Source organism: Dendrobium catenatum, unplaced genomic scaffold, assembly GCF_001605985.2.
Source record: "Dendrobium catenatum unplaced genomic scaffold, ASM160598v2 fragScaff_scaffold_1375, whole genome shotgun sequence".
Classification (NCBI taxonomy): domain Eukaryota; kingdom Viridiplantae; phylum Streptophyta; class Magnoliopsida; order Asparagales; family Orchidaceae; genus Dendrobium; species Dendrobium catenatum.
In genome coordinates, this window is record NW_021319837.1 from 193,136 (window position 1) to 207,597 (window position 14,462).

Here is a 14,462-nt window from a genome sequence, read left to right on the forward strand (position 1 = left end):
CTTTGTGATCACGAAAATCTCCTCCAATACCATCTTTATATGAAGAAAGTAATGCAGCATCCATGTTTACTTTAAGCCAATCAGGTGGAGGGGGATGCCAATGAAGATTAGACAACCTAGAAGGTTGGTTGACATCCCATATACCCGAGAATCTTCCTATCCCTTGAGCAGAAATTGAAGCATAGCTCATTGCATTTGAAGCAATAATCAAAGAGCTATCTTCCTTCCCATTGTGTATAAACTTATTTCTTGACTTCCAAGTTAAATACACCACAGAACAGTAAAGACTGATCAAAAAGGGACTTAGAGATGAGAGGCACTTATAGCAATCTAATAATGAATCAAATTCCTGAAAAGTAAAGCCCCATTCCTTGATTTGTTTAAGGACATCCTTCAGTTACTCACCATTAGCTGCAACATGGTCTCTATCTTCAATTACATTGCAGTTTTTTGGGCAGAGATTATCCCTTTCCAATCTTCTATGTTCAAGGAATTCATGAGTAGGCAGGCCATTATTGAAAATTCTCCACCATAAATTCTCCACCTTTGGGTTAAGCTTGGCTTTCTTCATCCATCTCCAAAACAATTTTGATTCTCGTAGATTCACCGAATTCTCAAATACCATGGAAGGTATTGACCTCCCATTGTTTTGGAACATAAGTTCCATTATATCATCATCCAACCCACTTGGAATATTGGTTTGTAAGATTAGACTTACAAGATCCTCCCCCATGATTCTTCTCATATACTTCACGTTCCAACTCCCATCATAAAAGAATTTGAATAGTGTAAATCTGTTGCAGTTTAGAGGAGTAATAAATGTTGGCCATTTGTTAATGCTTTTATCCAAGATCCATGTATCATTGAATACATCAATGTCATTCCCATTAGAAACTCTCCATCTGATCAACGGCCTTAAAAATTTGCCTCCCATCATAATGATCTTCCAAGCTGAAGATCCCATTTTTTTAATATCTACCTTTTCCAGCAGATTTCCATACTTTGGATAGAAGACTTTGTGTAGAAAGGATTCTTTGTCAGACATATATTTCCATGCAATTTTGGATATCAATGGACCAACTTTAGTAGAGCAAGAATGGAGAGCTCTACCTCCCCATTTGGTTGGCAAGCACATAGTATACCACTTAACATAATGTATGCCATGTCTTCCATTAGATTTGTTCCAAATATAACTTCTACAAATCTTGTCTACCTCATCAAGAATACTTTTAGGCACAAGGGAGTTAGTGCAATGAAATGTAGTGAAGGATAATAAAATAGTTTTAGTTAATAAGATCTTTCCTGCCAAAGATATCATTCTTCCTCCCCAAATGTTTGTCATTTTCAAGGCTTTATCAACAATAAAAAGAAAATCTTCTTTAACTAACCTTCTCATTGCAAGTTTCACACCAAGGTAAGACAATTGTTTGGCTGTTTTGAAGCCCATCACTCGGCCAATAGACTTCTTCCTCCTTCTACTAACATTTTTGCTGAAAATCATAGAAGATTTGTTGACAATGATGGGAAGACCTATCCAACTGCAGAAATTACCCAAAATAGATTTAATCTCCTTAGTTGCCTTCATGGTTGCTTCCAAGAAGATGATCACATCATCTGTGTACAACAAATGAGAAATAGAAGGCCCATTTGCACAGAGACAAACTCCCAATTAATCTCCTCTTTGTTTGAAGGCATTTGATAGTAGTTGTGCACAAAGGATAAATAGATATGGAGGCAAGGGACAACCTTGTCTAAAGCCGCACTTTCCATCTATCCAATTTGATAAACTTCCATTAATAGAAATAAAGAATTTTGAATTTTGAATACATTCCAAAATCAGTTTAGAAAACTACCATGGAAAACCAAAGTAATTCAAAGCTTTTTCCAAGGTGAGTCATCCCATAGAATCATAAGCTTGCTCCATGTCAATTTTGAAGGAGACAAAACCTTTTGATGAATTGGAAATCCTTAATTTGTGAATAACCTCTTGAGCTATCAACACGTGATCTGATAAGGATCTTCCTTTGATGAAAGCCGCTTGTTCTTCTGAGATCAATTTAGGGATGATAGTGGCCATTCTATTCATAAGAATTTTTTCCACCAATTTGTAGACCGAATTGCATAAGCTAATTGGTCTATAGTTAGAGGGAGTTAATGGGTTGGCAACTTTGGGAATCAACACTATTAGTGTCTCCTTCCATTTAGGATCCATTTCAGATGTTTCAAAAAAAACCATTTAAGGCTTTCCATAAATCTTTTTTATTATCTCCCAATAGGCTTTAAAATATGTGAAAGTTATTCCATCATTACCTGGGAAGATATTGTTTCCACTTTGCTTGACAACTTCTTCCATCTCTTCAATAGTGAAGGCTTTGCTCAATGTACTTCTATCATCCTCATCTAGGCAGCTCCATGTACTTGGCCAATCTTCTAAATTACAGCAACAGTATCTCCACTTTTCCTTGAAATGTTCAATCAAAACATTTTCTATAAGAGATTGTTCCTCCACCACTTCTCCAGCTCCATTCTTGATCTTAGAGATGAAGTTGGAATTCCTTCTAGCTGAGGCATAGGCCTGAAAGAAATTTGAATTTCGGTCTCCCTCCATCATCCACTTTACCTTAGCCCTTTGTCTCCACCATGTGTCCAGCTGGGCTATAGTAGAATTGAGTTCTTCCACCTTTGATTTTAGCAACCAGCAATCTTCTTCTGTTAATTCTCCTTCATTTGCCTCCAATTGAAGATCTTCTATTTGTTTTAGCAAGTCCTTTTTTAGTGATAGTAAATTCTGCATTTTTTCTTTGCTCTAATAGAAAAGAGCCTTAAGAGAGTTTTCCTATTTGAAATTCAAAACATTAGCTGAATTGCCTTTCTAGTTTTTCCTCCAAACTTTATCCACCATAGCCATTGAAGCCTTGTTAGAGGCCCAAACATCCTCATACCTTAGTATCTTCTTACTTGTTTGTTGAACCATAAGGTTTAGGATGATCGGGCAATGATCTAAAGTCACACGAGCCAATTGCCTCACTAGGAAGCGATTAGTAGAAGTTAGAGCAGCCGGATTTAGGAAGCATCTATCCAGCCTCTCTAGGATTCGGTCTACACCTTTCTTATTGTTACACCATGTGAATTTAGGACCAACAAATCCTACATCATGGAAGTCATTGTTAGCTAGGAAGGTCTTCATTTCCTTGGATCCAAGGGAAAGTTTGAATCTTTTCCCTCCCCTCTTATCATCACATAAAAGAATACAATTGAAGTCACCTCCTATGACCATAGGTAACTCCTTAGAGGCAAAGAATTCCAGCCTTTCCTAAAGTCTTCTCCTTCTATAGACATCCTTGTTGCCATAGATTGAAGCTATCCTCCATGTACCTTTATTAGGAACCTCCAAATCCCCCATAATGTATTGTGAAGAGGATTCTAAAACTTGAAATGTAGCCATGTTTGATTTCTATATCACGAGAATACCCCTGACAAGCCTTCTGAAGGAACATGAAAAAATTCCCATTCAAAGACAATAAGTTAATCCACCTCTTTTCTTTCAAAAGAAGTGATTTTGGTTTTGAATAAACCAATAAAAAAAACCCCATATTCTTTGACAAACTCCTTCAAGTATAGAGAAGCTCTTCTCTTCCTAGCTCCTCTATAATTCCAAAATGCTATGGATGAATTCATTGAATAAAAGGGGATGAGGACCCCATCTTATCTTTGTTTTCAGCTTCAGCCCTCCTACTCCTAGGAGCTATGTTAATTGGACCCAATCCTTTTAACTTTTTAGTACCTTTCCTCTTAATAGAAGAGGATCCTCCATCCTTGGTTTCTTTGGCAATCTTCAAATTCTCTCTGTTGTTGATAAGATCTTTTTCTGAGTCTTTGATAGATCCTCTCATTTCTTCACACAAGTTGTTCTCAACCACTTATGTAGATATAATTTCTCCTTCCTCTACCAATTCATCTAGGATGCTGAATTTGTTAGCATAGATAATGCTAGAGGAATGAACATTCTTACCTTTATCAACCTTGTTTTATAAGGATTCTTTGTTTTGAATTTGAATGTTCTTAGATTGTGGATTAATATTGACTTCCTCTGTATGAGTAACCAGCTCCTCCACATTTGACATCTTCACAGCTTCCCTTACCTTCCAAACCGTCTGGTTATTGACAGTTGCAGTTTTATTTCCAGCATTTTCCTTACTGTCCCGAGGGAAGGAATTTCTGACAGCATTTTTAAAATTCCTTTTTTCTATCATAATTGACCTAAAGCCAAGGCCCGTAACCAATATTTTCTGCATTTGGAGCTGCAGTATTTGCTGCTTTACTGAGATTTGAGCTTCCTTCTACCAACACCTTTGAAGTTCCCCCATCTTCCTTTGAAACATTGGTTTTATTTGATGAATCTCCAAGCAGTTGTTCTTGGTGTGACCAATTTTCCCACAACAAAAATAGAAATCTGGAAGTCTTTCATACTCTATCTTTTGAAAGAACTTGCCCGAGCTCCCTTCCACCCAAACTCCTAGGGGTAAGTTAGTGTCCAAATTGATGCGAACACAAACCCTTCCAAACTCCCTCCTACCCCATTGGAACAAATTTCCATCAATCATGAGAGGTTTTCCAACCATTGAGGCAATTCTACATATATTGATTTCATCCCAACAATGGAGTGGGAGGTTAGGAAGCCTAATCTAGATTGGGGCACACAACCCTTTTAAGGATGACGGATTGAAGTTTGGAGGCCATTTGTCCATACCAATGATCTTTCCATTTACAAACCAAGGGCCATTAGTGTAGACTGCATCCAAGGCTTCTTTGTCGTAGAATGAACAAAGAACCCAGTCCAATCCTAACATTGTTAAGTGGAACTTCCCTTTTGAAAACTCCTTTCCTAAAGAGTTAGAGAATACAAATGTAGAAAAATAAATAAATAAGAGTAAATAAAAATAAATACATAAAATTATGCAAATAAATAAATAATATAATTGTAGCTTGATAACAACATATTTATTCAATAAAAGAAAAAAATTTAATCAAATTAATCATATCATAAGGTGTAATCTAGTTCTTTTTTTTTTTTTTTGAAGAAAATGCATAGCATTGCATTAAAATAGAAAAAAGAACAAACTAAGGACTTACCACACTAGATTCCTCCTTTAATATAGACATAAAGAGAGGAGGAATCTTGTCGTTGGTAACACCATCCCAAACATAAGAACTCATAATCCCATAGTTAGCACATAAATCCGCTAACTTATTACATCTTCTATCAACATAATTAAAAACAATTGAATGAAAATCTTCAAAAATTTGAGTATTACCATACCTTATGTTTCCTTTTTGTAAGAACCTTATCACATTAGCATTGTCTCCTTCAATTATAATACCCTTATACTTGAACATCCAATCCTTGATCACATCCTTGATTGATTGAGTAGCAAGAAGCTCCAATGAAGAAATGTCCCAATGAACATATGGTTTACCAAAAGCCAATAGAAATCTACCTTTGTGATCACGTATAACTCCTATTCCATCTTTATAAGAAGTTAGTAGGGAAGCATCCACATTGATCTTAAGTCAATCGGGTGGAGGGGGATACCAATGAATATTGGACAGCCTTGACGAATGGTGTAATCTAGTTCACCAAATTAAAAAAATGCACATAAAGAATGGAGTTGAGAAAAGAATTTTATTCTTGATGTTGAAAAAAAAAACAAAGAGAACCAGAAAAAAACACCATAATGCAAGTTTGGGCAAACTCACCAAGTTATTCCAACAAGATAAATGGATCACCAAATCCATCATCACATGCAAACAAGTGGATCTTCTTTGCTCATAGCAATATGGATGGAGAAGTAAAACCCATGAATTTTCTAATGGTGATAGTTTGGACATGGATCTAATTATTATTTTATGGGGAACTTATCCTAATGCAAAAGGCCATCAAGCCATATCAAAAATCTAAACAAACACCGACGCAAACAACATAAATTAAATCAATTCTTCACCAAAAATATCTGATACTCAATTGTTGTGTTCGTGGGTATTTACCAAGTTCTTTAATTCTGGATAAATTAGATCCTACCGCAAACATTTCTAGCTTTTGCAGCGAGTGACATGTGCCTTCAAGCTCCTTAATATTGACTTCTTTAGACCACTTGCCATTGATACCAAAAACTATATAGTGTCATTGGGATCTTTATGGTGAAGACAACAATTTGATTGATGTCCTCTTAGGGCGATGATATAATGCTTATTTGGGTGGTGGTGAAGTTGGATTTCAAGATTTTTGATAGATTTGCATTTAAAAATCCTAAGCTAAAAAAAATGGATATTCCTTGGATAAAAATAACGAGAAACTTCATATCAAAGGTTTGGGATGTTAGAGGACTAACGGTTGTATTTTTATGAATTTTGGATAAGTGTTTGAGAGAAGTTATGAAACTTCTAATTTAGTTCATCGCAAGAAAAAAATGTCTTTCTATATTGGAACATCGGCTATCATATATTATGGTTTTTAGTGATTTGAAGCTTTGGAAGGGTATGAGAGATGTATATAAAAGAGAGTTTTGGAGTGTTTGGATATATTTAGGATTTGGGAAGCTAACCGTAAGGCTAAGTAATAGAGATAAAAATTGTGTCAGGAAAGAGGAGGAATAGTGGCAAGAAGAGAACACTGAGGACTCACCAAAACCCTTGAGGATTAGCCACCAAGCTTTACTAATAAGTAGAATAGCCACCAAGCCTTTCCACATGAAATTTGCATAAGGAAAAATATTTTTTTATTCAATCAATCAAAATTCTAAAGCAATATCCTATTTATAGACTTTTTCTAAGCATAGACAACTTAGGAAGCCTTAGGAGCAAAAAAAACTATTACATGGATTGATGACATGCCCTAATACTAAAAGGCAAAAAATAAATAAATTAAAAGCTTCTAAAAACATGAAAAATCGGATTGACCACAAATGACAGGTAGAGTGGCTTTGAAATAAATTAATTTATGAAAATATTTACCTTTTTTACTTATATGATTTACCCACTCATCAATGAGCGTCAAATTAATCTTTTAAATCATTCTCCTATAATTTTAAAAATATTATGGTACATTCATTAATTTGCATAGAGATTTTGAGGGTAATGATCTTAGCTTGAAGGGTTCATAGATTTAGAGAACCAAATAACGGATTTGTTAATGTTACCAATGAGACCAATATAATCATGAAAAGAGTTTAACATAGACCTGAGGGCAGAGAAATATGATTACCATATACATAACTAATTAGTTCTATTCAACAAGAAAACTTGTTACTTGTTTCCACCAAGTCAAATCTAAGCTTTAAAGGTGAAATAAATTTATTAGTGTTTTACCTCATAAAGTTCATGCCATTAGATTTGGACTTATGGAGGTATTTTTCATTATCATTCCAATTATCATCGTTAACACATGTAATTACCATATCATTTGAGCTACTGTACTCTTTTTAATCTTCTCAACTATTGTTTCATTAAGAAATAAAATCCAACATTGGCTAGCCGGCGCTTTTTGGCCAGTGTTGTTGGTGTCTAGTTGTACTTATATTTATTTCCAGATATTGAATGCCTTTGTAAGTTGGGATGCTGAAGACCTCTGCTACTGTTTTTGTGGCTTTGCCTTCGTTTTTTTTTATTTCATTTTATAATAAAATTGAACTCCTTTCTCAAGAGAATAAAAAAACCAACCTGAAGAAGAGCTGCGCATGACATTGAGTATGAACAATATGCGAATATAATTGTGAGCATTTTCAAGTAGTTCAAATGAAATAAGCTTAGAGTCATCATAGATTGTTTATTCACATAAAACTTCAGCCTTCTGATAAGTTTATCAAGAGAATAGATATGTTAATATTAAAAAATATAAATATATACTTAAAAAGACCTAATTAGAAATTCTTAAAAAAGTCTTTTATTAAATTTAAATAAAATTAAACTCTTAATAAAACAGACAAAAAAAATCATATAACCTCATGTAGTGAAATAAAAGCATGTTCTTTATATCTTCAAGTTGTTCCAATGACCAGAAATTATCTACCGAAAAGTAGAACTAAACTGGGGCATGTTTAAATAAAACTACAGAAGATTGATTATATAAAACTTCTATGCAACCACTAAGCTTAAATTGCTCAAAACAGCTTGATCCTAAGAAACCAAATTCAAGTTTTTACTAATAAACATGCTTGCGGATGTAAACGGAAGCAATATGGATGCCCATTTGATTTTAGACAAATTAAAAATATGTTTATGATTTCATAAAATTGACTAAATTTTGTTAAGTAAAATTCCACCGAAATCTTAAAATCCATAAATCGCTCAATTTTATATATTCACACATAAAGCAACATAATAGAAAATCACAATTAAAACAACTGAAATTGCCTGCAACCAAATAATAAATATACAACTCATAGAAATAAGTTCAAATTGAATGTGTAGAATTGATTGTATAACTTATTTAAATACTGGTATTTCATTTCTAAGTGGTTTACACGTTCATAGAATGCAGTTCATGTGATCTATTGCTTGAAAGAGCTTTGATTCTCAACCAAAAGTCCTAAATTTGAAACATGTATATAATTTGTGTGTGAGTTTAATTTAGATGGCTTAAATGTTCCCCAAAAAATCATAGAACAGTAAAAAATTGTATACATACAAGTACACGACAGTACATGTATTAATCGCTCATAAAGCCTCTCACAAAAACAGTCAAAAACCAAATGAGGTAGATCAGCATAGTTAATAGCACAGCCCCGCTCACCGATGAATTCTAGACCAGATCGTTAAGCTAAACTCAATACTGAGACTAAATATTTTTACTTGGGGAAGAAGATTCAAATGGAATTAACAAATAAGATTTACATAATGTGAACTAAATTATATTCAAAGGAACAAACCCTTGGAAGTTGTTGGCACCACTAATACGATCCTGCGACATTATGTGAGTTGTCCTCCAACCAGCTTTGGCTTCCCATTAAAGCAGTGTCAGTCTCCGACAATGGTGCTGCAAGAAAAACTAAAGTTAATATCAAGGGTGTCACTTTGATTGTACATCCAACATAAATATAGTTAATCTGAATTGACCGGTTTATTAAACGGGTTGAATATCTCCTAAAAGTACATATTATAATTTTCTGATTTTATAATAACTAAACAAAAATAATAATAATTTACCATTTAATAAAATTTTCATGTCAAAAAACAATGAAATAGTTGATTCATTATTTTCAGGTTAAGCGAACCCATCAAAATATCACGAATATCATTTGGATTTCGAGTTAATTAAGCTAACTTGAACTCAACCCAAATTTTATTTGAGTTAAATTTTCATGCCATATTCAGGTCAAATTTTAGTATTGAATTCATTATTTACACCCCTAGTCAATACTAACCTTACATGTTCCGCCATCTAATGAAATCCACTTACTTCAAGAGTTTATGTTCACTAGATTATTTTTTATTTTCCTCAAATTTTTTTACAAATGTTAATGACCTTTTTCAACAAATAATTGAGCCAGAACATTCCATACTCGCTTTTTTATTGATAAAATCCTATTTACTACATTGTTGAGCTGATGGTTTGTTCTGCATGAGGCCCTTCAGTTTTTTACTCCTAGTACTATTTTCACGATATAGCCTACTATCCCTGAAAAAACCCATTCTAAAAAAGATTAATATATGATATTATTATCAAACAATAGAAAACCAAAATCATTGATATTAATCTCAATCTAAGGACATCTTAATGATCTAATTTATTCACTTTCAAGAATATTTATCCTTTAATATATCTTGTCGAAAAAAAAAAGTTACCTTACGGTGCCTTTCACTAAAAATACCATTTGTGTATACCTTTTTGGAATAAATTCCACTGAAAGTATATCATATCATGTAAAAAATAATGAATTATTTCTCTCATTATCTAGATCTACTCAGATGTTATATTTGGATGCTCGATGCATGACCAATCATCATGAAGTTTTATAAAAATTCGCTATTACTTATCGTGATAGTAAATTAAGATGAAGTGTCTTAATTTGCTAATTGCATGTTGCATGATTGAGCAAGAAGCACAAATAAAGTCCCATCAAAACGTCTCTATTAAAAAAAAAAATCCAGTAGTCTATCCTTCGCTCTCCCTTGCACTACCTTGGACCAGCCATCAATGTGAAATTTATTTTTCTTAAAGCACAAGTATTTGTAGTTTGAATTTTGTTGTTCGTTGTCACATGCTTGAAGAGTGGTTAATGTAACTAAGGGATTGTGTAAATGTAGTTAGATTTCCGTTTCTTTTTCAAGTATTTCAGGTAAAATCAATGATTTTAATTCTTGATACCCCACCGAAATTTGCCTTGATCAAGCACGAATCTCGAGGCATATTCATGTTGAAAAACTTCCAAATTTAAATTTGAGACGATTCAAACTCCAATTTCAGCAACATTATAGTCAAATTGAACATCTCAAGGAGACGAACCCAGCGACACCTAAATCATTTCAATCCGAGCCCAAATAGCTCCAAATTAAGGGACTGAAGCATAGTTGGAAGCTTCAAAGTACTAATTGGGTGACCGAATGATATCCAAATAAAGCATGTTTATAGTCAAACTGAGCAGTTAGACGAAATGAATCAAACAAGCCCAAGATCACTTATTTCTGACATTATTAAGACACATATATGTTGCATGAAGCTTTATGATCGAGGGGATCAGTATGGGCTATCTAATGGAGCAATCTAAACATTCCCTAGAACTTCTCCATTTTTACATAGCATGCTATAAATAGGCTGATACTCTATTCATGAGAGGGACATTTGGCTTTGGAGAGAGCTCTAAGGCTTCAAGGATCCTAGAGTTCTACCCAAGCACCACTGCCGACGAACTTTTGTTGACCACAGCCCGATCACCCGACAATCATCGAACCACCGTTGCTTGACTAAGGTCCCTCCAACCACTATCGCCCACCGAATATGGTCCTACCGACCACCGTTGCCTACCGACTACGGTCCCTCAGACCATCATTGCTCATCGACTATAATCCCTCCGACAACCATCATCCACCGACTATGGTCCCTCTGACCTTCTGTCGCCCACCAACTATAGTTCCTTCGACCAATGTCGCCCGCCGACTATGGCCCCTCCAATCTCCATCGATCACCAACTATGGTACCTCCAACCACTGTCGCACACCGACCAAGCTCCATCCAACCACCATCGCCCGCGACTACGGCCCCTCCGACCACCATCGTCTCTCAACTATAGTCCCTCCAACCATCGAACCACCACAGGTCGTCGGCTATGGTCCCTCCGACCAACATCGCTCGCCCACTACGACCCCTTCGACCTCCGTCGCCAGCCGACTACAATATGTACGATCTCCTGTCGCTCGCATATTACAATCTGTCCGACCACCGTCGCCCGACTACGGTCCCTATAACCATTGTTGCCCGCCAATTGTGATCTCTCCGACCACCGTCACTCACCGACTAAGGTCCCACCGACCACCATCGCCCGATTGCAGTCCCTTCTACCCACCATCGCCCTTGACTGTTGACCTCTGCTGTGAAAACAAAACAAAAAAGAAAAAAATAATAAAAAATGCATACCTGCCTCTGCCAGATATCACAAATCCTACCGAAATCACGATGAATCGACGTCGAAACAGTCGCTTCTTTGCTATTCCCGCACTGGCCTCAATCCTCACCTTCTACGCGCCTTTAAAATGAGAGCGATGCTCTCATTCACGCTCGGCAGCCATTCGCAAACCACAAACTCCATTCTCGACATCTCCACACACGAAGCTTCCGCTCAACATCTCCTGCTCCCTTTTGGTGATCTCTCGTAGCTCTTCCTTTTTCCCAACCTTCTCTACCCTCTCCGATCTTCCCCAACAGTCGAATCCGTAGCTGAGTCGGAGCCGTGACCTTTGATGACATTCCCTTTACTTGTTAGGATCGGAGGTAACGACATTTAGAGGGGAAGTAGTGACTAAAGTTCGCTGCCTGTGAAGGAAACTTTCTCCCTTTTGTGTGCTTCTCCGCCTCCCTCGTTGTCGATCGACTTTGCTCCCTCGACGACGTCCTGTTGGATCAGGAGTCACGACATTTTAAGGCAAAGCAAAAACGAGAGCCGCAAGCTGTGAACGTAAATCCCTCCCTATCGCAAGCTTCTTCGGCTAAATCCCGTAAATCCACCGAACCAGGGGAATTATTAAATCCCGAATTTGCTACAAAAAGAGGAAGGTAAGGCTTTAACTTGTTGTGAGATTTACGAGACGATCAAATGCTCCTATCCTAATCCATCCCGTCAATATCGGGCTCAAATCCTTCTTAATTACAACAACAACAACAACAACATCAAGCCTTTATCCCACTACGTGGGGTCGGCTACATGAATCCTTTTTCTCCATTGTGTCCTATTAAAAGTCAAATTCTCGTTTAAATCTAATAAAGAAAGGTCATTCCTAATATTTTCTAACCAAGTCTTTTTAGGTCTGCCCCTACCTTTCTTAACATAAGTCAAATCTAATACCTCTACTCTCCTAACCGGGTCATCGCAAGGCCGCCGTTTTATGTGACCAAACCATCTAAGGCGACTTTCTCTAATCTTATCTTCTACTGGAGCTACTCCAACCTTTTCACGTATATGCTCATTTTGTATCCTATCTCTAAGGGTAAAGCCACTCATCCACCTGAGCATCCTCATCTCTTCCACACTTAACTTAGTATTATGCTTCTCTTTTAAAGGCCAACATTCGGCACCATAAAGCATTGCAGGCCTCACTACCATCTTATAGAATTTTCCCTTAAGTTTGAGGGGTACATTTCTATCACATAACAAGCCCGATGCATTCCTCCACTTCAACCATCCAACTTGAATTCTGCTGATAATATCCCCATCTATTTCACCATCACTCTGAACAATAGATCCAAGATATCTAAAACGTGTACTCTTATTAATGACTTGATCGCCCAAAGTCACAATCCCCTCACTAGGTCTATTACTATTAAAATTACACTCCATATATTTCGTTTTAGATCTACTCAAGCGAAAACCTTTAGACTCTAAGGTTGACCTCCATAATTCAAGTTTACCTTCAACTCCCTCTCTAGTCTTATCAACAAGAAGAATATCATCAGCAAAAAGCATACACCAAGGTACATCCTCTTGCAAATGTCTAGTGAGAACATCCATGACTAAAGTAAAAAGATATGGGCTTAAGGCTGATCCTTGATGTAACCCAACCGAAATAGGAAAATACTTGGTCAATCCACCTTGTGTTTGAACACAAGTAATAACTCCTGCATACATATCTTTAATGATTTGAATATAAGCATTATTGACTCCTTTCTTTTCAAGAACTCTCCATAGCACTTCTCTTGGAACTTTATCATATGCTTTTTCTAAATCAATAAATATCATATGTAGATCCTCCTTATTTTCTCTATATTTCTCCATCAAACCTCTTAATAAATGTATGGCTTCCATAGTCGACCTACCCGGCATGAATCCAAATTGATTTTGAGAAACATTAGTATCACGCCGCAACCTATGCTCCAAAACTCGCTCCCATAGTTTTAAAGTATGACACATTAACTTAATACCTCTATAATTCGCACAATCCTGTACATCACCTTTATTCTTAAAAATAGGAATTAACACACTCATTCTCCACTCATCTAGCATCTTTTTAGTCTTCAAAATAGTATTAAAGAATTTAGTAAGCCATGAAATTCCTTCATCTCCTAAGCATTTCCATACCTCTATTGGAATATCATTAGGTCCAACAGCTTTTCCACCCTTCATTTTCTTTAAAGTCACTCTAACTTCAGTTTTACTAATACGCCGATAAAAACAGAAATCTTTATTTTCATTTAGGGTGCTAAGGTCACTATAGTCAATCTTATTTTCACAATCTTCATTAAAAAGTTTAGCAAAATATCTTAATTTGAACTCTAATTTGAGCAAACATAAAGAACCTTCACTCAAATTGAATATCAATCAAACTTGCAAACATCGAAGTTAAGCTTGAATGAACATTTACAAGGGACTTGGGTAAGATTTGGACAGTTTGAATCTGCACACCGAATTAAACATGAACTAGATTCAATTCTGTACTTGGATATTGGATCTAAACAAAGGGCAGAATGACATGGACCTCTGAGTGATCAACAAAGAATTGAACTTCAAGATCATTAAATTCATTTTTGAAGATACTAAAATCAAGTTATAGTTTTGATCAATCAAATGCATATCAACAAATAAATGTGAGACTCACGTCAAATAGAACTATATTGCATATGCGTGACAAGTAATTGAAGCACCTTTGACCGACATCCATTGTCTTGCTAACATGTGTAGCAATCCCTACAAATACTTAAAGAGATGCAAGAAGATGCAGTCATTATTATGATATCCATACAATCAATGTCCACTAAC

General features: G+C 35.8%; 1 protein-coding gene across 1 annotated transcript in view; it reads right to left on the minus strand.

The window, feature by feature from the left end:
• Positions 1-8,629: 8,629 nt before the first annotated feature.
• Positions 8,630-14,462, minus strand: part of LOC110112346 (AUGMIN subunit 6) — a 44,551-nt gene continuing 38,718 nt past the window's right edge. The window contains exon 13 of the mRNA XM_020844541.2: positions 8,630-9,031. Within this exon, the coding sequence (XP_020700200.1) occupies positions 8,946-9,031 (86 nt within the window). The 3' untranslated portion in view covers positions 8,630-8,945. The remainder of the gene's footprint in view (positions 9,032-14,462) is intronic.